Source organism: Manis javanica, chromosome 12, assembly GCF_040802235.1.
Source record: "Manis javanica isolate MJ-LG chromosome 12, MJ_LKY, whole genome shotgun sequence".
NCBI lineage: Eukaryota > Metazoa > Chordata > Mammalia > Pholidota > Manidae > Manis > Manis javanica.
Genome location: NC_133167.1, coordinates 24,416,561 through 24,438,693, shown reverse-complemented (window position 1 = coordinate 24,438,693; position 22,133 = coordinate 24,416,561). Strand labels below are relative to the sequence as shown.

Here is a 22,133-nt window from a genome sequence, read left to right as displayed (position 1 = left end):
AATAGAAATAGTTGGTCTTACTACTTTTGTCTTTTAACCTTCATTCTAGCTTTTAAGTGCTTGGTCTACCTTTGCTATCTGCTTACTTTTACGCATGTTGTTTTCATAATTTTCTTGTTTCTAATTATGGCCTTTATTTTTCTCTTAAATAAGTTTCTTTAACATTTCTTGTAAGACTGGTTTGGTGGTTTAGTGGTGGTGGAACTGTTTTCACTTATGTTTATCTGTGAAACTCTATCTTCTCTTCCATCCTGAATGATAACCTTGCTGTATTGAGTATTCTTGGTTGAAGGTTTTTCTCTCTCAGCACTTTTTTTCTTAATAAGGCTGGCTAAAAGGCTAAAAGGAGTGTCTTAATAAAGGCTGACACTCCATTATGGCTTAGAGTTTCTGCTGAAAAATCAGCTGATAACCTTATGGGGTTTCCTTTGTAGGTAAATCATTGTTTTTCTCTTATTGCCTTTAAAATTCTCTTTGTATTTGATCTCTGACAGTTTAATTACAGTATGTCTTGGTGTGGACCTCCTTGGGCTTATCTTGTTCAGAGTTCTCTGCTTCCTGGACCTGGATGTCTCTTTCCTTCCTTAAGGTAGGGAAGTTCTCAGCTATTATCTCTTTAAATAAATTTTCTATCCTTTCTCTCTTCTTCTGAAACTCATAATGCAAATGCTTGGACATCTGATACTGTCCCAGAGATCAATTAACCTACCCTTATTTTATTTTATCTTTAGCAGGAAAAAGCAGTGATGAATTTATTGGGTTAAATAACAAAGTACACACTCAAGGCAGGAGAGCCGGCTGTCTGGAAACTAGAAGCCTATCCTTATTTCTTATTCTTTTTTCTTCCTGTTGTTCAGCTTGAGTGCTTTCCATTACTCTGTCTTCCAAATCGCTATTCTGTTCTTCTGCATCCTCTAATCTGCTGTTGATTCCTTCTAATGTATTTTCCATTTAATTTGTTGTATTTTTCATCCCTCCCTGCTTTGGGGAATGTATTTTCTATCTATTTGTAGAGAGTCTCACTGAGTTCATCCACTCTTCTCACAAGCCTGGTGAGCATCTTTATAACCACTAAACTCTTTGTCAAGAAGATTGCTTAACTGTTTCATTTAGTTCTTTTTCTCCTTTTGTCATATTCTTTTGTTTCAAGCATATTCCTGTGTCTTCTCATTTTGCTTGACTTTGTTTCTATAGGTTAGACATAAAGGCTACCTCTCCCAGTTGTGAAGGTGTGGCCTTGTGTCGAAACATCTCCTTGGCAGACTGCATATGCCTGGAGGCTTTGGCTAGCTGGAGGCTACGTGGGCATGGATGGGGTATCCTGGTGCATGGGCTGGGGTTCTTCTGTGTGGTTGCCAGCCAGGGCCATGCTGGTAGCACAACCAGTGTTGAAGGGCCACAGTTAGAGCCCCTGGGTGGGCAAGAGGCTGGGACCTCTCTTGTGGGGCAATTAGTGGCAGAAGAACAGTCAGGGAGTCTCCTAGGTGGGAACCAGCTAGGGCCACACTAATAGGGTGGCTGGGGGTGGATGGGAGCATTCCAGGTGTCATCCACATTGGCACTGTGGGGGAGGCATAGAAATGGGGTGGTCAGGGATGGAAGGGGCATGGGAAGAGTAAATCTACTTGACTGTCATGCTAATACCACACCAGTGGGACTGGCGGATCTCGGACAGGTGTGTTTGGTGTGAGTGGGGGCCAAGTGGCTGCCTCCATCACATCTGGAGCTTGTGTGTTCACACTGCCCTTGCTTCTGTCTGCACTATCAATGGCATGGGGAATGTAAACGATGTAGCTCACTCTCTTTCCATCTGCCCTGACAACACACGGGAAGAAAGTAAACAGTTAACACTCATCCTGCTCCTGTCTGCATGAGCAGTGCCGGAGGAATGCAAACAATGGTGCCCACCAGCACCTCCAGTCCCAGAGAGAATTCCAGCAGTTGCCCTGCCTGATGAGTGCTTGAGTTCTGAAAATCAGCTTCCTTCAATTATAGCAGTGGTTTGCTTTAAACCCCCAATTTGTAGCTTTTTTTCTGTACCCCAGGGTAGGTGACTCTGTGCTCCAGGAGGTCAGTGATATCCATCCCTACTGCAGGGAGAAGGCTCGTTCTATTACCATGTCTCCATCTCTCCTGCCATTTTTATATGTGGTCTTTTTATCCTTCATTGTGCAGTTTCACTCAGGCCTCAGTTCTCTCCCACAATGAATTGTCCGTGTGTAGGTAGATTCAGTGTGTAGGTGGGAGAAGGTGGGCTCAGGCTCTTTCTACATGCCACCTTGATCCTGCCACCAGTCAGTCTGTAGATTTTTAGAAAAACTTTTGAATGGTATTAAATATTATTTGGTTATAATTATTTGGAAATATTAAAAATGGTTCTGAAATATACCACTTTGTATGGCCAAGAATTCAGATCCTCATAACAATCCAATTAAGTATCATTTTCTCCATTTCACTGATACGGACATGGAGGCCCAGAGATTTTGCCCACAATCACACAGTGGTATCAGAACACCCTGGATCCAATGCAGTCATCAGTTTTCTCTATGAAATTGGTTACAATACTTCGTTTTTCATTTCTTATATTCTCCTTCCATAGAGATCACAACATTTCTATATGTTATATAGGTTATTATGATAGCCACCTAAGAAAATCAACATGAAAGCATATAAAATGCTATGGTATCATACATAATTACATATAACAGAATCTCCTATGTATGTGGAAAGGCAAAGGGTCAGTCAAGACCTGTATCTTTTCCACCAAATTTGACTCTTTTTCTGTGAAGGCCAAGTCAAAGCAAGAAACAGTGGCCAACCCATCTCCGAAGTAAGATGAAATGAACCATGTCCCACCTTCTTTATTCTTTCCTTCCCACATACTTTTCCTGTATTTTTCACCATAAGGCCTCAACAGTGGAAGACTCTTCACCTGCAGCTTTTCTCCATTCTTGCATTCTCTCACTTACTTGGCCGCTTTGCTTGTCTCTCTGAATATCTAACTGATTTGCTATCCTTCCATTACTCTTGCCAACCTTCCAAACAATCTTTTTCTTTTCTTTATTCTCATTCTGATATTTCCTTCTTAATTATACATACCTATCCACAGATGATGACAGAAAATTTAAATAAACAAAAATCAAGGAAGGCTTTTTGCTGGGGATAAATCCAACAAAATTTATTTTGTTGCCTTGAGGTAAGAGCTAATATGCAGTGGACTGGGACAGAAACATACTGATTCATGGTTAATTGTGATGCAAACAGAATATTGGTCGGTCAGCCAGTTATCTTAAAGAATTATCTTAGAAGAAGGAAAATTGAATTTCTGCTCCTTTTAAATCACATTTTTAGGCAAAATAACAAAACCTTTTACCTTTGGCAAAATTAAGTATCAGTATTGGCCCATAATTATAGACTTATATTTGGGAAAGATAAATAAAATTTAAGCCTATTGCCAAGTGGCATTATGGAATATTAAGACACTTCAAAATAAATAGCACTGTCAGAAAAGAAAATTTAAGCCATTAGGGCCTGATCTTTGCAGAAACAAGTCTTGAATTTTCAATTACTGCTTCTGCCACATCTTAAGTTCTTCCTCTGCATTGCCTGTGTCCCACTGGCCTAGGTTGCTCCTCTCTACTACATAAACTATTTCCCTTACTGTGCTAGCCTTTCAAACAGCTGTCCACTCTACACTTCCTTTCACCACACAACTCTGAAAAATGTTTAGTCTATCTTCTCTGCCTCAATTTTCTCAACACCTGTCTTACTCCCTTGCAAAGTAACTTCTTTACTGAAGTCACAATCAAAAGACCACCAGCGGGGTGGGGAGGGAGGAACAAGAGACTTGAGAAGTATTAAGATTAGTACCCATGGTGTGGGGGGATCATGGGGAGGACAGTGTAGCATGGAGAAGAGAAGTAGTGACTCTGTGGCATCTTACTATACTGATGGACAGTGACTGCAATGGGGTATGGGGGGGGACTTGATAATATGGGTGACTGTAGTAACCACATTGTTTTCCGTGTGAAACCTTCATAAGAGTGTGTGTATCAATTATACCTTAATGAAAAAAATTGTTAAAAAAATAAAAAGACCACCAGAGGCCTGCCATGACCTTTTCTCAATTCGTAACACCTTCGTGGCCTTGACATCACTAAATCCTCACTCCTATCCTATTGCCTTTTCAAATCACTTCCCCTCACACTCATGAAAGAGCACTTATCTAGATTTCTTTCATACTCAGTCCTCTGTGTCTACTGCTCTACCTTTCGTACAGTTGCAAATGAAACATCTTACTCCAGGTTTCCTCCTTGGCCTCCTTTTCATCCTTTCCCTTTACCCCTTGAGGATCCAGTCTCACCTTGTGGAAGCTCTTCCCCCTGTTCTTGCATAACCAGTTCCTTCTCATTTGTCAGATCTGAGTTTAAATTAGCCGCTTTTTATAGGCCTTCATGAGCACTCATATATAATTTCGTTTTTCCCTTCCCCACTAAACACACACACACCATTAGCCTTTAGCATAGCACATGTTTCCTTCATAATACATACTGTAATTTATAATTACAAATCTATTTGCTTACATGTTTCTTGTCATTCTCCTCAATAAGCACAGAGATCACGATCTCTTTTGTTCACCAGTGTACATCTGGCACACTGAAGACACTTACTAAATAATCTTCAAATGGCCTTATTCATCATTCCTATTGCTCCAATTCTTGCTTATATATTAGTGGTTCTTAAAATCTATTGTCACCCCAGCCTCTCTCCCAGAGTTTCAAGTCCATTATTTTTAATTGCCTGTTGAACATTTCCATGTGAATGTCCCACCACATTAAAAATTCATCATCCCCCAAATTCAACCCATATTCTACCATTTTATTTGCATTCTACTATGTTAGTATCTCAAACACAGCATACATTATAATCATTTTATTGTTATTTGTATTATGATAAAGCCTCATCTTCCTACTGGAGTTTGAAGTTACTTGAGATTGTTAATTATGCTGTGTTCATCTCTGTATTCTTCCTAGTATATCGCTCAGTTTTGTATAAAGCAAGTACCAAGAAAATATTTGTTGTTAGACCATTGCTTCCAAGAATTCAAAACTAACCGAAGATTGATTTACCTTCCAGCCCCAGGCTCTGTCATTGCTATGGCACCAATACATTTCCCTGCAGTCATCTGGGGGATGAAGTGCTTAATCTGTTCTTCTGAGCCATAGTTTGCAATATAGGGCATGACAATATCTGAATGAAGACTAAAACCTGGGCCTGTACAATTCGAATATGCTCTTAGAAAGAGAAAAAGAAGAAAATATAAAGCACAAAATAGTTATTTTGTTCTGTTTTTAACTTCTTTGATTTTTAATTAAAAAGCTACAACAAAAATATGAAAGGTCTTAACACTTTGTGTGGTAATAGCCTGTCTTCCCACAAACCTATAAAGTTCCTAAAGATTTTCTCTTTTTTGTTTTTACTCATCTTTTCATTTCTGCCTCTACTATAATAACAATATTCTAACAGAGTTCCATGAACACTTATTAAATAGTTAGAATATTAAACATGCAAAAACATTTATTACCTGCAATTGTATTAACCTAACACAGCAACTATTTTCATCTTGGCAAACTACTTTGGTCATAAGGATATATTCTTACATATACCTGAAATCATGGTGTGAATTTTCTACTTAGCTATTTTCTTTTTAAATTGTATGACTGAAAAAAATCCTTTTTTAACATAGTTGTTGCAATAATAATAATCTTAAATGCCTACGAAATATTCCAATTGTTTATCTATTATACTTTCCATATTCATGCTCCCACTGGCAGACATTTAGATTGCTCCCAATTTGGGGCATTATGATCTAACATGACAATGATTTCTGTACATAGCTGCTATTTTTTTCTATTCAATTATTTCCTCAAGATAAATTTCCCAAAGTGGCATCCTAGATCAAAAAGCAGAAATATTTTCCTGTTTTTTATGTATACATATTTTTAATCCCCAAAGCATTTATTGTTCCAATTTATAATGCCACTAATAGTATGACCATTACTTTCACTACAACCTTGTCAGCACAGTATATTATGATTTTTCATTTTTACCAACTTTAATAGATATTCAAAACAGTACCTTCAAATTAATTTAATTTGCATTTGATTGGTAGTAAGAATCTATTTTTATTTCTTTTTTGATGAATTGTTGGTTCAAATCTTTTGCCCATTTATAAACTGAGATCTTTTTTTGTTCTTATGTATTAAAATTTAAGTATATTTGATGGAAATTTTCTCCTACTCTTCTGTTTTCTTTCAAATATCTTTTTAAAAGAGGGTAAACAAACAGATGGGGCACTTACAAATAAAACTATCTCTTTAATTTCAACAGCAACTATTTTAACAACTTAAAAGGGGAGTTTCCTATCTTCCCACTTTTAAAAAATGTACAAGAGTATATGAGTGGTGTAATCTTTGAAATTTTACACTGAATTTTCAATCTTATAAGATTGGAAACATTTTTTATTCTCATCTCACAAACTAAGTAGCATGTTTACAAAACAAGACTCAACTTCAAATGTCTCCATACTCACTGCTCCTCCCAAACGATAGCTGCCGAGTACAAGTCCCCACCAATACCACCATGGTGCTCCGCGATATTGACACCAAGCAGTCCTTGTTTTCCAGCTTTTTCCCAAAGCTCCCTACTCACTTCTCCAGCTTTCTCCCATCTAAAAACATTTTAAAATCAGAAAAAATGTTTTCATATTATTAAAATGACCACAATCTGAAATTATGAATGGTTTTGTGCAGGAATGGTCCCTAATTTAAGGTAATTGTTGTTGACACTGCTATATGCTTCTATTTGCCTCTGTTTTATCACATCTCCCTCCTTCTTACTCTCTTCCTTGCTTCCTATTTGCCACTGTCACCTTTGATATTATTAGACCTGCAAATTACATTCACTGAATTTATGGGTATAATTTCTCTCGGTTGGTATTCTCAGAATGCAAGTTTAGTTGTGCCAAATAGTCATGGCAATTTGCCCAACCTGTCCTGTAAAGGCAACTGTACTTTGTTTATTTCCTTCAAGTGCCGAATTCATAGGAAAAGCATATAGAAAAGGTAATGAGAACAAGCAGCCTTATTACTTTAAGTAGAAACAACAGAAAAGCAGAAGCATATTGCAGTACAGATCTGTGAAATGGACTGAAAAGATGAAATATTTGAATAAGATTGTGCAACATACGCTTTTCTTCTTTAAAAATGAAAATGGCGAAGTAGAATTTTTTGGCGGAGCCAAGATGGCGGCGTGAGTAGAGCAGTGGAAATCTCCTCCCAAAAACACATAGAGCTATGAAAATATAACAAAGAAAAATCTTCCTAAAATAGAGACCACAGGACACAGGACAACATCCAGACCACATCCACACCTGCAAGAACCCAGCGCCTTGTGAAGGGGGTAAGATACAAGCCCCAGCCCGGCGGGACCCGAGCGCCCCTCCCCCCGGCTCCCGGCGGGTGGAGAGAAACCGGAGCGGTTTTTTTTTTGGCGAGCGCTTTTTGGAAGCCTTAGAGGGACGGGCCCCCGTTGCTGGGGAGGCAGGGTGGCGGGACCGGTGAGGAGGTGCCTGGGAACGGCGCCGGAGGACAAACAATATCCCACGTTTCTCCCTGCGAGACCTGGGGGCAGGTGCCTGAGACCGGTGCCTGAGGACGGAGGAGGTCGCGCGTTTTTCCCCTTTTTTTTTTCTTTTCTCTTTTGGGCGAGCGCTTTTTGGAAGCCTTGAAGGGACGGGGACCCCAGTGCTAGGGAGGCACGGTGGCAGGACTGGTGAGCGGGTGGCTGGGACCGGCGCCTGAGGACAAAGATTATCCCCCGTTTTTCCCTGCGGGACCGGTGGGCGGGTGCCTGAGACCGGCACTTGAGGACAGAGGAAATCGCGCGTTTTTCCCCTTTTTTTTTTCTCTTTTCTGCGAGTGCTTTTTGGAAGCCTAAAAGGGACAGGGACCCCGGTGCTAGGGAGGCAGGGCGGCAGGACTGGTGAGCGGGTGCCTGGGACCGGCACCTGAGGACAAAGAATATCCCGCATTTTTCCCTGTGGGACCGGTGGGTGGGTGCCTGAGACCAGCACCTGAGGACGGAAGAAATCGCGCGTTTTTCCCCTTTTTTTTCTCTCTTTTTGCCGAGTGCTTTTTGGAAGCCTTGAAGGGACAGGGACCCTGGTGCTAGGGAGGCAGGGCGGCGGGACTGGTGAGCGGGTGCGTGGGACCAGTGCCTGAGGACAAAGAATATTGAGCATTCCTTCCCTGCCGGACCGGTGGGTGGGTGCTTTTTGGAAGCCTTGAAAGGACAGGGACCCTGGTGCTAGGGAGACAGGGCAGCAGGACCAGTGAGCGGGTGCCTGGGACCGGCACCTGAGGACAAAAAAAAAAAAAAAAAAAATCGCTTGTTTTTTCCTTTTTTTTTTTCTCTTTCTTTCTGTTCCCTCTCTCATTGTTGCTGTTGTTGTTTTGGTTTGGAGAGTGCTTTTTGGAAATCTTAAAGGGGCAGGACAGGTCACTTAGACCAGAAGCAGGGAATCTGGGGATCTCTGGGCACTCTAACCCCCCGGGCAGCAGGGAGCACAGAGGCCCCTTACGGAGATAAATAGTCTCCTGGCTGCTCCCCCTCCAACGGGGCTCCACCATTTTGGAGGAACAGCCCCAGCCAGGCCAAGCCCACAGCAACAGCGGAGATAAACCCCAAAGCAACTGGGCAGGAAGCAGAAGCCCTGTCTGCACACAGCTGCCCAGCACAAGCCACTAGAGGTCGCTATTCTCCCAGGAAAAGGCTACAAACCAACAAGAAGGGAAGCTCTTCCAGCGGTCACTTGTACCAGCTCTGCAAACTATCTCTATCACCATGAAAAGGCAAAACTACAGGCAGACAAAGATCACAGAGACAACACCTGAGAAGGAGACAGACCTAACTAGTCCTCCTGAAAAAGAATTCAAAATAAAAATCATGAACATGCTGACAGAGATGCAGAAAAAAATGCAAGAGCAATGGGATGAGATGCAGAGAAAAATGCAAGAGCAGTGGGATGAGATGCAGAGAAAAATGCAAGAGCAGTGGGATGAAGTCCGGAAGGAGATCACAGATGTCAGGAAAGAGATCACAGAAGTGAAACAATCCCTGGAAGGATTTATAAGCAGAATGGATAAGATGCAAGAGGCCATTGAAGGAATAGAAGCCAGAGAACAGGAACGTATAGAAGCTGACAGAGAGAGAGATAAAAGGATCTCCAGGAATGAAACAACACTAAGAGAAATATGTGACCAATACAAAAGGAAAAACATTCGTATTATAGGGATACCAGAAGAGGAAGAAAGAGGAAAAGGGATAGAAAGTGTCTTTGAAGAAATAATTGCTGAAAACTTCCCCAAACTGGGGGAGGAAATAATCGAACAGACCATGGAATTATACAGAACCCCCAACAGAAAGGATCCAAGGAGGACAACACCAAGACACATAATAATTAAAATGGCAAGGATCAAGGACAAGGAAAGAGTTTTAAAGGCAGCTAGAGAGAAAAGGGTCACCTATAAAGGAAAACCAATCAGGCTAACATCAGACTTCTCAACAGAAACCCTACAGGCCAGAAGAGAATGGCATGATATACTTAATGCAATGAAACAGAAGGGCCTTGAACCAAGGATACTGTATCCAGCACGACTATCATTTAAATATGATGGTGGGATCAAACAATTCCCAGACAAGCAAAAGCTGAGGGAATTTGCTTCCCACAAACCACCTCTACAGGGCATCCTGCAGGGACTGCTCTAGATGGGAGTACCCCTAAAAAGAGCACAGAACAAAACACACAACATATGAAGAATGGAGGAGGAGGAATAAGAAGGGAGAGAAGAAAAGACTCTCCAGACAGTGTATATAACAGCTCAATAAGCGAGCTAAGTTAGGCAGTAAGATACTAAAGAAGCTAACCTTGAACCTTTGGTAACCACGAATCTAAAGCCTGCAATGGCAATAAGTACATATCTTTCAATAGTCACCCTAAATGTAAATGGACTTAATGCACCAATCAAAAGACATAGAGTAATAGAATGGATAAAAAAGCAAGACCCATCTATATGCTGCTTACAAGAAACTCACCTTAAACCCAAAGATAAGCATAGACTAAAAGTCAAGGGATGGAAAAACATATTTCAGGCAAACAACAGTGAGAAGAAAGCAGGGGTTGCAGTACTAATATCAGACAAAATAGACTTCAAAACAAAGAAAGTAACAAGAGATAAAGAAGGCCACTACATAATGATAAAGGGCTTAGTCCAACAAGAGGATATAACCATTCTAAATATATATGCACCCAATACAGGAGCACCAGCATATGTGAAGCAAATACTAACAGAACTAAAGAGGGAAATAGACTGCAATGCATTCATTGTAGGAGACTTCAACACACCACTCACCCCAAAGGATAGATCCACCGGGCAGAAAATAAGTAAAGACACACAGGCACTGAACAACACACTAGAACAGATGGACCTAATAGACATCTATAGAACTTTACATCCAAAAGCAACAGGATATACATTCTTCTCAAGTGCACATGGAACATTCTCCAGAATAGACCACATACTAGCTCACAAAAAGAGCCTCAGTAAATTCCACAATATTGAAATTCTACCAACCAATTTTTCAGACCACAAAGGTATGAAAGTAGAAATAAATTCTACAAAGAAAACAAAAAGGCTCACAAACACATGGAGGCTTAACAACATGCTACTAAATAATCAATGGATCAATGAACAAATCAAAATAGAGATCAAGGAATATATAGAAACAAATGACAACAACAACACTAAGCCCCAACTTCTGTGGGATGCAGCGAAAGCAGTCTTAAGAGGAAAGTATATAGCAATCCAGGCACACTTGAAGAAGGAAGAACAATCCCAAATGAATAGTCTAACATCACAATTATTAAAACTGGAAAAAGAAGAACAAATGAGGCCTAAAGTCAGCAGAAGGAGGGACATAATAAAGATCAGAGAAGAAATAAACAAAATTGAGAAGAATAAAACAATAGCAAAAATCAACGAAACCAAGAGCTGGTTCTTTGAGAAAATAAACAAAATAGATAAGCCTCTAGCCCAACTTATTAAGAGAAAAAGAGAGTCAACACAAATCAACATAATCAGAAATGAGAATGGAAAAATCACGACAGACTCCACAGAAATACAAAGAATTATTAAAGACTACTATGAAAACCTATATGCCAACAAGCTGGAAAACCTAGAAGAAATGGACAACTTCCTAGAAAAATACAACCTCCCAAGACTGACCAAGGAAGAAACACAAAAGTTAAACAAACCAATTACAAGCAAAGAAATTGAAACAGTAATCAAAAAACTACCCAAGAACAAAACCCCGGGGCCGGACGGATTTACCTCGGAATTTTATCAGACACACAGAGAAGACATAATACCCATTCTCCTTAAAGTGTTCCACAAAATAGAAGAAGAGGGAATACTCCCAAACTCATTCTATGAAGCCAACATCACCCTAATACCAAAACCAGGAAAAGACCCCACCAAAAAAGAAAATTACAGACCAATATCCCTGATGAATGTAGATGCAAAAATACTCAATAAAATATTAGCAAACAGAATTCAACAGTATATCAAAAGGATCATACACCATGACCAAGTGGGGTTCATCCCAGGGATGCAAGGATGGTACAACATTCGAAAATCCATCAACATCATCCACCACATCAACAAAAAGAAAGACAAAAACCACATGATCATCTCCATAGATGCTGAAAAAGCATTTGACAAAATTCAACATCCATTCATGATAAAAACTCTCAGCAAAATGGGAATAGAGGGCAAGTACCTCAACATAATAAAGGCCATATATGATAAACCCACAGCCAGCATTATACTGAACAGCGAGAAGCTGAAAGCATTTCCACTGAGATCGGGAACCAGACAGGGATGCCCACTCTCCCCACTGTTATTTAACATAGTACTGGAGGTCCTAGCCACGGCAATCAGACAAAACAAAGAAATACAAGGAATCCAGATTGGTAAAGAAGAAGTTAAACTGTCACTATTTGCAGATGATATGATACTGTACATAAAAAACCCTAAAGACTCCACTCCAAAACTACTAGAACTGATATCGGAATACAGCAAAGTTGCAGGATACAAAATCAACACACAGAAGTCTGTAGCTTTCCTATACACTAACAACGAATCAATAGAAAGAGAAATCAGGAAAACAATTCCATTCACCATTGCATCAAAAAGAATAAAATACCTAGGAATAAACCTAACCAAGGAAGTGAAAGACTTATACTCTGAAAACTACAAGTCACTCTTAAGAGAAATTAAAGGGGACACTAATAAATGGAAACTCATCCCATGCTCATGGCTAGGAAGAATTAATGTCGTCAAAATGGCCATCCTGCCGAAAGCAATATACAAATTTGATGCAATCCCTCTCAAATTACCAGCAACATTCTTCAATGAATTGGAACAAATAATTCAAAAATTCATATGGAAACACCAAAGACCCCGAATAGCCAAAGCAATCCTGAAAAAGAAGAATAAAGTAGGGGGGATCTCACTCCCCAACTTCAAGCTCTACTACAAAGCCATAGTAATCAAGACAATTTGGTACTGGCACAAGAACAGAGCCACAGACCAGTGGAACAGATTAGAGACCCCAGAAATTAACCCAAACATATATGGTCAATTAATATTTGATAAAGGAGCCATGGACATACAATGGCAAAATGACAGTCTCTTCAACAGATGGTGCTGGCAAAACTGGACAGCTACATGTAGGAGAATGAAACTGGACCATTGTCTAACCCCATATACAAAGGTAAACTCAAAATGGATCAAAGACCTGAATGTAAGTCACGAAACCATTAAACTCTTGGAAAAAAACATAGGCAAAAACCTCTTAGACATAAACATGAGTGATCTCTTCTTGAACATATCTCCCCGGGCAAGGAAAACAACAGCAAAAATGAGCAAGTGGGACTACATTAAGCTGAAAAGCTTCTGTACAGCGAAAGACACCATCAATAGAACAAAAAGGAACCCTACAGTATGGGAGAATATATTTGAAAATGACAGATCTGATAAAGGCTTGACGTCCAGAATATATAAAGAGCTCACACGCCTCAACAAACAAAAAACAAATAACCCAATTAAAAAATGGGCAGAGGAACTGAACAGACAGTTCTCCAAAAAAGAAATACAGATGGCCAAGAGACACATGAAAAGATGCTCCACATCGCTAATTATCAGAGAAATGCAAATTAAAACTACAATGAGGTATCACCTCACACCAGTAAGGATAGCTGCCATCCAAAAGACAAACAACAACAAATGTTGGCGAGGCTGTGGAGAAAGGGGAACCCTCCTACACTGCTGGTGGGAATGTAAATTAGTTCAACCATTGTGGAAAGCAGTATGGAGGTGCATCAAAATGCTCAAAACAGACCTACCATTTGACCCAGGAATTCCACTCCTAGGAATTTACCCTAAGAACGCAGCAATCAAGTTTGAGAAAGACAGATGCACTCCTATGTTTATCGCAGCACTATTTACAATAGCCAAGAATTGGAAGCAACCTAAATGTCCATCTGTAGATGAATGGATAAAGAAGATGTGGTACATATACACAATGGAATACTACTCAGCCATAAGAAGTGGAAAAATCCAACCATTTGCAGCAACATGGATGGAGCTGGAGAGTATTATGCTCAGTGAAATAAGCCAAGCGGAGAAAGAGAAATACCAAATGATTTCACTCATCTGAGGAGTACAGGAACAAAGGAAAAACTGAAGGAACAAAGCAGCAGCAGAATTACAGAACCCAAAAATGGACTAACAGGTACCAAAGGGAAAGGAACTGGGGAGGATGGGTGGGCAGGGAGGGATAAGGGGGGGGAAGAAGAAGGGGGGTATTAAGATTAGCATGCATGGGGGGGAGGGAGAAAGGGGAGGGTGGGCTGCACAACACAGAGAGGACAAGTAGTGACTCTACCACATTTTGCTAAGCTGATGGACAGTAACCGTAATGGGGTTGTTAGGGGGGACCTGATATAGGGGAGAGCATAGTAAACATAGTATTCTTCATGTAAGGGTAGATTAAAAATTTAAAAAAAAAAAAAAAAAAGAAAGAAAGAAAGAAAGAAAAGGGGGATTACTCGTTAACAGGATAAAACTATTGGTAAATCAAAGATCAACGCATGCTTTAAATATCCTTAATGTTGATCACTTAAAGGGTGTCAGATGATCAGCTATGGAGGTACTCTTTTCTGATAATATTCCTTTCTCTTAATTAAAAAAAAAAAAAAAAAAAAAAAGCAGTTACTGTGTGCTGACCTCCAATGAGTTCTGCACAGTGGTATAGAGGGCATGTCAAAGTGTGGGCAAAGGGTCTGTTTGTTTCTACGCAGAAGATCAAGGCCTAGCTTGGATACCCAGAAAATGAAATAAGATACGATATGAGGAGGAGCTTCCGGCATCAGCACTCTCTGGAGGACTCGTGCCGGGGGATGATCATCAAAAAGCCTCCCCAGGGATCCGGACGATGCTGCGGTTGTGGCTGCATCCAGCCCACCGTCTCCTGGACTTGCCATAAGAAGGAGGAGGGAGATGTCTAGGCTGGCATGTGCATACAGTGAGACAACGAATTTGACTGGATCTGTACTGTTGGAACTCAACCAGGAGTTGGGAGGGGTGCAAGTTGTAGCACCCCAAAATCTCATGACTATAGACTATCTATGGTTAAAAGAACATATGGGATGTGAACAGATCCCAGAAATGGGCTGCTTTAATTTGTCTGATGGTTCAAGTACAGTTGGAAAATATCCATCATATTATAGATAAATTTTCACAAATGCCTAGGGTGCCTAAATGGTTTTCTTGGCTTCACTGGAGATGGCTGGTAATTATAGATTTGCTTTGTTTATGTCACCGTATTCCTATTATGTTAATATGTGTGTGCAAATTAGTTAGTAGTTTAAAACCTATACATACTTAAGGTACTATACAAGAAGATATGTCAAAGAAATAATCAATCCTCCCAAGTTTCCTTCATATGCTACATCTATAGCTTTTCTTCTTCCTTCCTAATTACAAACCTTAAATAGAATTCGTGCCTCATATCGAATTTACCGAGTATCATAATTCCTCCAGGTGGTAAAGATACCTCGAGACAAGTGCTGGGCATAGAAGCCACAGGGCATAAATCTGCAAAGAAGTAAAAAGCTAACCTTTGCAAACAATATGGCTTCTCTCTCACTTACCAACTTTACATTTCCCTGTATGGCCCCGGAAGATGACTGGTTAGCCAGAGACGGGTAAGATTCCTCAAGGGAGGAACAACCTAAGACAGGCACAGTCGCAGGGGGGCCATCAGGTGAGAATTTGGGGATCAACAGAGGTGAGGCTCAGAACCTCACCCCCCCTGCTTTGAGAGAAATCTTCTGCATCCGTGGATGTCTTGCTGCCCTTGTCTAGCCTGGATTAATACTTAGTCCATAGGCACACACCTGATCATCTGATCATCTATATTTGCCTTCTTACAGCACTAAACTATGTTTTCTACCTTTATCTTGCATCTACCTACCACTTCAGCATTTTATTAAAAATAAAAATAATAATAATAATAGGAGAAATGTGGGATCAACATATAAATCAAGTACAAAAATCAAATGAATATTCATATTTGACCTGATGGTTTATAGGTCATATTGCATGATCAAAACCGAAAGTTTCTGTGATGAATGCCCTTGTACTGTTCACCATGTAAGAATTTATTCACTCTGTAAGAATTCGTTCACCATGTAAGAACTTGTTCGTTATGCTTCAGAAGATTGGAGACTGACGAGAATTAGGCTTGAGATGGATTAATGATTGTACATTGAGCATTGACCCCCCTATACTGAATTTTATTGTTGTTAACAACCATTTGATCAATAAATATGAGAGATGCCCTCTCAAAAAAAAAAAAAAAAAAAAAAAAAAAAAGAAACCACTTTTACGTAAAAAAAAAAAAAAAATGTAAGTAGAGATGTAGATTAAGATACACCAGCAGATACAGATACAGAAACCCAAATGTTAACACTGATTATTTCTGGGAGGTCCGATTTTTGTTAATTTTGTTTTCTTCTTTTTCATCTGTGTTTTCAACAATAAACACATGCTAGTTTTGTAAAACACACACAAAAAAAAAAAAAAAAAAATGAAAATGGCATCTGAGAAAAGAGAGATGATGGCTCATTGGAGATAAAGAATCTGAGAACTTTTGGTTTTGTTTCATCTTATTTTTCTAAATGGTAGCTATAGTTAATAAGATATGGAGTATTTAAAGACAAGGACTAAAGGTAAACACAGGTACCCCAAGAAATTTTAAAAGAAAGAGTTTGATAATCATGTGTTTTGATGTAGTTATTGCCTAAAGTAGCTTTGGAAAATTTTTATTATTTACACCAAATTTGTCAACTTCTTTCATTTTTACTTCAAGTCTTCACCAATTTTTATGGAACAAAATTCACAATTAGTAAAAAATAAAAAAGATTCTCCTAGAATGAAGTATATTATGCTTCCTTCATCTTTCAGAAGCTAATTGCTTCTCACCAAAGACTACTCGTGGCATCAGAGTTTAACTAATTTTGGTCATTCTTACCACGAAAGTATTAATAAAAACTTAATGGAAGCTATTTTTAAATGTTTTTAAGAGCCATTCTAATTATAATAAAGTACTGGCATTGAGTGAATTTTGGAAACAGTAAAATCCTATTTTAATAGAAAAAGGTTTTTGGTCAATGAAGTAGGTAATCAGCAATAAATGATTTAATCAATAAATATCTCATCCACATGAAATAAATAAAAGCTTACCGCTTATTGGGGACCACCAAAAATTTTTTTAAGGGCTAAGTATTGAAGGTTTCATTAACTCTGGGAGTCTCAAATTGGCCATCCATGAAAAATTAAAAACCATCTGTTAACTGAGTTAAAAGCTAAACCATTTGCACCCACATTCTTATTAAAGGATAAGCAAAATGCTTTCCTTTCCCCTTAATTTCCTTCTCCTTCCTGCATCAGATGTCTGCCAGGATTTGTATTGTCCCCAACTGCTTTCTTTACATAAATAGGTCTTATGTAAATGACAGGGACCCCTCTGATGTTCTTTCTCTCTTGCCTGTCTCCTGGAGGATATAAAAACCTCTGTATGACTTGGGCCCTTTGGAACCTATCTCCTACCTCACCTGGAGCAGTTCTATCTTCCCAAGTCTAGGTTCAAATTCTGGCTCAACTTCAAGATTTACTGACGTTTTTCATCAACATCCAGTAGTAAAAGTACTCTGAGGTAGCCAACTGTCTACCAAAACTTGCATTTTGCTGGCTTTTTCAGCTTTTATGTATTTTAATTCATTCATGAAGCTGAAAAAGAAAGAATATAGAATTGACTGATATTTTGTCACCACTTACCAGTTTTCAAAAACACTGTTCTTAGATTAATTGTAAATTTTCAAAAAATTTTTGATTGTATATTTAAAAATGTATTTAAATAGCTTGAACTAACTTAAGAATCCCATGATCTTACAGCATCATAGTGAAGAGCAGTAAAAATGTTAACAGAAGCACTGAACACAGTATCTTTCTGTAGACATCACACAGCCATCTAGGAAATGGTCTAGGAAACATCACTTTAAAAGGAAATGTGCCACTTACTCTGCATGATGAGGAATCACTTCTTCTTGAAAAAACTTCCTTACACTTTCCCGGAAAATGTCATGCTCTGACGAAAAGATTCTTCTAATTCCTACGTCTGTTAATTTTTTAGCAGATGGAGTTTCTAGACGTTCCTCCCCTCCGGAATGAGAACATCTTAAAAATATATACATATTTTAAGAAAATTACATGTGTTACTCTTCATATCCAAATTTATGTCACAGAACAACATGGAATGTTAATTCTATTGAACAACATGGAAAAATGCTGATTTTTTTCCCCCAGAGACACTTTAAAGTAGAAGGAGTCTGATATTTGACAAACCTGTTCAAATTTCAGAATCATCACTTTTGATGGGCTCTACCTCGTGGTAAGAGGTACTCTTTCTCAACACACTTTTCACTTTCAAACCCATGAGGACATCATGCCTAGAAGTGCAAGGCTGCATTGAGGTGAATTAGTGTTGTTCACATGAGGTGGATTAAATTACATAAAATTCAAATAGTGCAAAAGAATAATACTGATAAGTTTTCATGTCAGTACAATGTTTAATATAAGGCAACCCCCACCCCCCACAAACTGTTTTAGAATCAATTTCAAATAGCATGTGTATAAGGATATGAATTGTGGGGATGCTACTGCAACATCACAGAGCCAGTCTGGGTGTAAATAAAAATCAAAATGCTCACCAATCTCTCTAAGGATTAGTATGGAATTATTCAACATCTTTAGAAACTGACCTTTCTGTGTCCCTGACCCCACACTAAGCTTAAAATTAGACTCCTCTGAAGGTCCTAAATTCAAAGGTCTTCATTTTCTTCTCCCTGTGTGCTCCTGAAAAGATTCTGAAAATCTGTATACCTCTTTGTACGTTTTCAAGCTCACATCTAAAAACTTTTTCATTGTATATTCTAATATTGGCAACGTATACTTTTGTGTTTTGCATGATATAGTCTGTTCTGAGTTTCTCTTCCTCAGTGGGGCCCTGCTTTTTTCATTTTCTCCTTCTTTTTTTTTCCTTTTTCTTTAAATTTCTGTCTTTGTTCAGAAAAGACTCAGTGTAGTTTATGACAATTCGGTTGTCTCAATCGTTCCCCTGAAATGGATTATTTTGTTCTACTTTGTGTACATTTGTTGAATGCTATGGATTGACCTGTGTGTCTCCCCACCACCCTCCGAATTTGTAAGTTGAAGCTTTGATTGTATTTGGAGATATGCCTTTGAGGAGGTAATTACAGTTAAATATGGGTGGAGTTCTAACCCTAGAAGGCTGGTGCCTTTTTAAGAAGAGAAAAGTGGTATCTCTCTCTTTCCCTGCACACACACAACAAGGGAAGGCCATATGAGCACCCAGAGAAAGGGCACCTAACAGCAAGCCAGGCACGGGCCTCTCCCTAGGAACCAAGTCAGCCAGCACCTTGATCTGGGATTTCCACCCTCTGGAATTATGAGAAATAAATTTCTGTTGTTTAAGCCATTCAGTCTACGGTATTTGTTATTGCGACCTGAGCTGAGTAATATCCTTAATATTAATTTTGAAGCATTTTGCTTTTATATGCAACTTTTAGTTAAGTTTTATTTGCTATACTATCTGAGGTGTTTTTAAGTGGTAACAGTTAGTTGTAAACATGTAATACTATAATTTTTATACTTGGACTGCCTTTTGTCTTCATAAACATTTTCTGGTTGCTACTCTATCTCCCAATCATCATTTTTAAGGCCTTATTCATTATTCAACAAATACTTTCTGAGTGCCTCTTAGTACCATGCACTGCTCAGGTAACTTAGGATATAACAGCGGGCAAAACAAAGATCTGTCTTCAGGCTTACCTTCTAGAAGAGGAGACTAAATAATAATAAATGTTAAAGAAGCAAATTATGTAGTATATTAAAAGGTGGTAAGTACTACAGAAAAAAAAATTAGAGCAGGGATTAGAGTGTGTGTACAATGGAACGATTCAACATTTGTATTGTGAAATGATCAGCACATTAAGTCTAGTTAACATCCATAACCACACAGAGTTGCAATATTTTTTTGTTATGAGAACTTTATCTATTCTTTCAGCAACTTTTAAAACACAATACAGCATAATTAACTATAGTCACCATGTTACACATTACAACCCATGACTTATTTTATAGCTGGAAGTAGTTTGTACATTTTGACCTTTCACCCACTTTGCCACTCTCCCCACAACCACCAATCTGTTCACTGTATCTATGAGTTTTTTAATTTTTAAGATTCCGCATGTAAGTGAGATCAGGCAGTATGTCTTTTCGACTTTTTTCACTTCACTTAATGACTACTGTTACTTCTAAATTATCTAAGTATTTGTAAAATTTGTTTTGTATATGTCTACTGATAGATATAGATAAAATCCACAAAAACAAAATATACTTGAAGGTCCTGTAATTTTAAGAGCGTAAGTGAATTTTCCTTGCCAAAATGTTGAGGATCACTGTCTTAATGAAGTTCTGGGAAAGAGCTTAGAAAAGTAAGTGTATCCTAAAGCCACCTCTTCCATAAATTCTCCCCAACTCTCTCCAGGAAAAGCAGGTATTTTGTTTCCCCACTGCCATTGCATCTTAGAGTAATGTGCAAATTTATTAGTCCTGTCACCCTCATTAAATAGTGACCCTGGAATCCGGACGATGCTGCGGTTGTGGCTGCATCCAGCCCACCATCTCCTGGACTTGCCATAAGAAGGAGGAGGGAGATGTCTAGGCTGGCATGTGCATACAGTGAGACAACGAATTTGACTGGATCTGTACTGTTGGAACTCAACCAGGAGTTGGGAGGGGTGCAAGTTGTAGCACCCCAAAATCTCATGACTATAGACTATCTATGGTTAAAAGAACATATGGGATGTGAACAGATCCCAGAAATGGGCTGCTTTAATTTGTCTGATGGTTCAAGTACAGTTGGAAAATATCCATCATATCATAGATAAATTTTCACAAATGCCTAGGGTGCCTAAATGGTTTTCTTGGCTTCACTGGAGATGGCTGGTAATTATAGATTTGCTTTGTTTATGTCACCGTATTGCTATTATGTCAATATGTGTGTGCAAATTAGTTAGTAGTTTAAAACCTATACATACTTAAGGTACTATACAAGAAGATATGTCAAAGAAATAATCAATCCTCCCAAGTTTCCTTCATATGCTACATCTATAGCTTTTCTTCTTCCTTCCTAATTACAAACTTTAAATAGAATTCGTGCCTCATATCGAATTTACCGAGTATCATAATTCCTCCAGGTGGTAAAGATACCTCGAGACAAGTGCTGGGCATAGAAGCCACAGTGCATAAATCTGCAAAGAAGTAAAAAGCTAACCTTTGCAAACAATATGGCTTCTCTCTCACTTACCAACTTTACATTTCCCTGTATGGCCCCGGAAGATGACTGGTTAGCCAGAGACGGGTAAGATTCCTCAAGGGAGGAACAACCTAAGACAGGCACAGTCGCAGGGGGGCCATCAGGTGAGAATTTGGGGATCAACAGAGGTGAGGCTCAGAACCTCACCCCCCCTGCTTTGAGAGAAATCTTCTGCATCCGTGGATGTCTTGCTGCCCTTGTCTAGCCTGGATTAATACTTAGTCCATAGGCACACACCTGATCATCTGATCATCTACATTTGCCTTCTTACAGCACTAAACTATGTTTTCTACCTTTATCTTGCATCTACCTACCACTTCAGCATTTTATTAAAAATAAAAATAATAATAATAATAATAGGAGAAATGTGGGATCAACATATAAATCAAGTACAAAAATCAAATGAATATTCATATTTGACCTGATGGTTTATAGGTCATATTGCATGATCAAAACCGAAAGTTTCTGTGATGACTGCCCTTGTACTGTTCACCATGTAAGAAGTTATTCACTCTGTAAGAATTCGTTCACCATGTAAGAACTTGTTCGTTATGCTTCAGAAGATTGGAGACTGACGAGAATTAGGCTTGAGATGGATTAATGATTGTACATTCGAGCATTGACCCCCCTATACTGAATTTTATTGTTGTTAACAACCATTTGATCAATAAATATGAGAGATGCCCTCTCAAAAAAAAAAAAAAAAAAAAAAAAAAGTCTAAATGGATCAAAATTACCTAAAATAAAAAATGGGCTCTTTAAAACTTTAAAAAAAAAAAAAAAAAAAAAATAGTGACCCTGGATGCTCCCAGTTTGTTTATCCAATTGTTATAGTAAGTAGGTAAGTCAGACGTGAGCAGGGAGGGGATTGGGGCCTTCCATCCCGTGTTCCGTTAGCTGCTTGATTATATCCTATGTAAACTGCTACGGATGAGGGGAGTGAGGGTATAGATAACAAACCTGCCCAAACGGGATGGTTCCAACATGGA

At 38.9% G+C, this 22,133-nt stretch overlaps 1 protein-coding gene across 1 annotated transcript in view; it reads right to left on the bottom strand.

Annotated features, from left to right (window-relative positions):
- The window catches only part of ACADL (acyl-CoA dehydrogenase long chain), a 60,514-nt gene that overhangs the window by 37,161 nt on the left and 1,220 nt on the right, over positions 1-22,133 (bottom strand). The window contains exons 2-4 of the mRNA XM_017655793.3: positions 17,766-17,921; positions 6,593-6,730; positions 5,130-5,294 (exon numbers count right to left, since the gene is read on the bottom strand). Coding sequence (XP_017511282.3) covers positions 5,130-5,294; positions 6,593-6,730; positions 17,766-17,921 — 459 coding nt within the window. The remainder of the gene's footprint in view (positions 1-5,129; positions 5,295-6,592; positions 6,731-17,765; positions 17,922-22,133) is intronic.